Raw genomic sequence first — 4,188 nt, forward strand, 5'->3', positions numbered from 1 at the left:
TTCTTTCATTAAACATTCCTAACCTTCCAAATCTGTTTTAGCAAAAAAACTCGCATCTTTTATGCTAGTAATACAAAATAGAAAAATAAGGTAAGTCACTCATCTGTCGTATAAAATAAGTCTGCTAATCTACATCTTCCACTGTGGTCTGTGTACTTCAAGATTAAGCATTCCACTGCTGTAATAATTAGCACGGATCCCATGCACAAATCAGAGACTTATGATCCATTACTGTTAAACTTACACAACAAATTAAAGATATCCCAAGAAAAATAAAACTATCACATAAACCAACTTCTAATCAGGGACGATGAGTTTACAACGGAGCCTTCTTTTTAAAAACTTAGAGCTTCTTCCTACCGCGATGGAATGGCCATGGAAGAGACCGAACAAACAGAGACTGCAACTAAAGTAGAGAAAATAGTAATGGAAGTAGGTATTCGCCCTTTGTCCTTCCTCAGAAACATGGCCTCCAATATAGGATAACCATTGATGACAATGAAGCTGCACAAAATTAACTGCAAAGTCATACACTCAAAAGCCGAATACCCTTCTCGCAGGATTCGTGCTAATCCACCCACTACCGATATCAAGTTTATTACTACCAAGGTTGCTGGTGGAACAAACAGAGGAGATGCCACACCAAACTCAAAAATTTCGGCCTCGTATCTTTTGGCTGCTTCACTGTCCACTACTTTGTTCGTCACCTCAAAGCCCACCTCCGATACGCCAATCATCTTGCCAGCGAATTCAATTAAAGCAAAGAGATAGGCCGAAACCCCTTTTATCATCCACATTCTCTGTTCGTTCCACCAACGATTAAGCGAACCCACGATCCATATATACTCAAACAGACTGTAACCATATGCAGATATTGCTAAAAAAGCGAAGAGAAAGAAACATGAACTAGATAACTGCGCATAACGAAAAGTAGATAATTAGTAATGAAAATTAACAGGCCAAAAAAACAATGTGGAACGATACCTCAAAATAAAAAAGGATTTCCAAAGGTTCTGCATTTGAGAAAAATACCTTGGGAAATAATGAAATACCACGGAGCATGCAAAGACCGGGAATTAATCCGTAGCAAAGTTTATGCATGGAAGACAGAGACCATAGCGGGCAGTAACTGTAACACATTCGCTGGGCTATTTGTATTCGATGAATCCCATATATATATGGGCAAAACTTACTCACAAACAATTGCAGGTGACCGACAGCCCACCTTTTATGCTGTGTTAGTGTATCAATTAAATTATTTGGAGCGCACCCCAAAAATGCGCTTCGTCTTGGATTGCAGTAAATAGATCTCCACCCTTTGCACTGTATAACAAAGCCTGACAATATATCCTCCACGGCACAGCCATAAATCATGCCAAACTGCAATAGACAAATTTGAATCTCAGCATTTAATATCCAGCAATCTTGTCACTCGATACGATTATGTATTGACACTGGAAATGGGACTTGCCTCTTTGCCCCACAGGGTGTTGTCCTCGTATGTGCAATTTGCAAGTTCTCGTGCATCTTTCAGCATCTTCGACGGACATGCTTTATCTTTCGCAACTGTTTCTTCTGCACAAACAATGGTGGATGCAACTCTATGATAATTTGAGGAGCTCAGTCGTCGCTCAGTCCCGCATAAGGCCTCCCTGCGGTGAATGCATCCGGTGCCTACGTAGAATGGACCATCAATTCCATCTTGTCCTTTAAAATCGATCTGCATATGAAAATTTACAGGTCTCATTACTAAGTTTATCTGCAGCTTTTCACACAATTTCGCAGACGTGAAAGCTCTATATACCCACCTCGATGAATATCCTGAGACTATTTCCATAGATATCATTCTTCGTGATGCCATGAAATACTTGAGGAAATTGGACGAAGCCAAACTGGTCACCTGTTTTAGGGTCCAAGAAAAAGCACATGGCTTGCCGAAGGGCCTCAGGATTGTTGGTGTACATGTCGCAATCAAGAGTGAGAATGAAAGGAGCATTGCTCATTACGCCAGAGACTCTTAGCTGCCAACATCACAAATTATGTCCCTGTAATCTTCGGCGACCTTAACTAGATTATACTCCTAAATGTACTAATCGACTGCTTGCTTGGTAACAAAAACAGTACACATGAAAATGTATTACCAGAACATTAAGAGCACCAGCCTTATAATGGTGGGGAATTCCAGGTCGCTTCTCACGGGAGACATATATAAGATCGGGCAGATCATTTCCGTCAATGTCCCTGTCCTCTCCCTTCTCCAGTAAAATCTGCACTCGCCATTCAAACATTCATATATATATATATAGCATTTTGAATATGGACTAAGACAGGTGATCTCAACTAGAGATGTTTAGAAGAGCATAAGTAGATATGATTCGAAAGATTCGGTAACACAGATGACCTCAACTATGCTTGGATGATCTCGCCTACTGCTTCCAGAAACCCAGTCCTTGAATCCTTGGTGTTCATTCTGTTTATCTGGTGGAACACTGCCCATCTCCATGACGTTGTTGATTCGATCCTTCAATTCAGAATACATTTTCTGATAGAACAAAAAAATAAATAAAGGCTGTTTAAGCCTGGTAAAGGATGTGAAGTAAGCCGAAATACTACAAGTTAAAGTCTAGTCCTTGGTGGGATAAAACACTACCGACTTACATTTACATGCTTCCAGTCTTTCATGAAGGGCAGATTTACGTTTTCCAGAGCACTGGGATTTGAGAAGTAAGCCTCTGGACATCTGTCTTGAATGGAGTATTTATCACAAAATGGAATCCAGATCTTTGCAAAACGTGAAGCTTCCAAGAGAGCATAAAATGTCAGAGGTGATCCCCCATCGTCAGATACATAACATGACAATTTTCCCATGGGATAATCTACGGCAAGAGCGGACAATACTGTGTTTATAACAGTCAGTGGAGGTTCTTTGAAAGGATCAGCAGTGCAAATAAAGATATCCACAGGCGGCAAATTGCTCTCAAACCTGTCGATTTGGGCAGATAAATTAATATTCATAACATATACATGACACCGTTGAATGAAATCATATTTAACTGGTTTAATACTCTGGTGCTGAAAGGTAGATGGGAAAATTATACCTCTTAGAAAGTCTCTTTGGGAAGACTGTTCGTTGAACTGGCCACCATCTTAGGGCCTGGTCCAGAATCCAGCTGTACGAGAAGCCTAGTTCTGCGACAAATATCAGAATCCATGGCCAAGAATCCTCACTTGGGATACACAACAAGCGATAACATATGAGACCGATTATTGCAGAAAAGTGGGTGCACGAATAAGCTCTGTATAAAAGTGATTTCTTTTCCAGCGTAGTATACAAAGGAAAGTCGTTAGGCTCCATCAGCAGCTTGCTTCAATCAGCAAAGACGGAGCAAGCGCACATATCTTGTTGGATTGTTTTCCTATAACAAAATTCAAGAACCAGGGCATTTTTATAAAGCTCCTGCTGAACGATTTAGACTGCAAATTTCGAAAATATCCTGACGAACAGCATGATGTCAATTGACTGCTCTCACTGATTTACAGTTGTCCATTGGATTTTAAAATCTTCTGGAATCCTGCCATGTAAATAAAAATGACCATAAAACTCCAAGATATAACTATACTTATCTGCATATTTGATATAAAGACAAAAAAAACTAAAACTCAAGATATTCTCTGCATTATCTATGGCTGGCATTTTGAACCTTATCATCTGAAGTTCACTCGACGCAAGATTACTGGAACGGTAAATATAGGTTACGCGGAGTTAAGTATTTGGTCGTGCAGTTAAGATATTCCTCTGCCGGTCCCTAATGCTATCTGGTATCGCTTTTTCCAGTCGAGCTGGATCATGGCAGAGAAAACATGGTTGTCCTGGGGAACCGTTGGGAACGTATTCATACACGAGCAGGGTGTGTTCTCCTTGTGTGAAGAACCCCCTTGTTCGTGGGCTTGACTGTGTCAAACTTTGAAGGCAGATCATCTGGGGTTTTGAATGAGGTGGCCACAATTTTCGGCCCAGAATCAGTGATTCATAACCCCGTGTCATTTCTTTTTGCTTCGTTACATCTCTGAGCCATTTTACCCTCTCTCACCCCTCTCTTTTTGCTTCGTTACATCTCCGAACCCTTTTACTTTTCTACCTTGGGTGGCTGCTTTCAACAATTTTGGATCTACTCTTTGCCGATGGTA

At 40.6% G+C, this 4,188-nt stretch overlaps 1 protein-coding gene across 1 annotated transcript; it reads right to left on the reverse strand.

Moving 5' to 3' along the window:
- Window positions 1–202: 202 nt before the first annotated feature.
- LOC149208675 (cellulose synthase-like protein E1) lies at window positions 203–3,980 on the reverse strand. Its single transcript, XM_089396152.1, has 9 exons — window positions 3,702–3,980; window positions 3,099–3,572; window positions 2,659–2,983; window positions 2,402–2,542; window positions 2,142–2,267; window positions 1,809–2,021; window positions 1,472–1,720; window positions 1,033–1,380; window positions 203–914 (listed from the first exon to the last, which is right to left on the reverse strand). The coding sequence occupies exons 2-9, from the start codon at window positions 3,353–3,355 to the stop codon at window positions 357–359; spliced, it is 2,217 nt and encodes a 738-aa protein (XP_089252278.1). The 5' UTR covers window positions 3,356–3,572; window positions 3,702–3,980; the 3' UTR covers window positions 203–356.
- Between the last annotated feature and the right edge of the window lie 208 nt (window positions 3,981–4,188).

This window comes from Pinus tabuliformis, chromosome 1_2 (assembly GCF_031772625.1).
Source record: "Pinus tabuliformis cultivar Carrire ecotype Pingquan chromosome 1_2, CPIR1, whole genome shotgun sequence".
NCBI lineage: Eukaryota > Viridiplantae > Streptophyta > Pinopsida > Pinales > Pinaceae > Pinus > Pinus tabuliformis.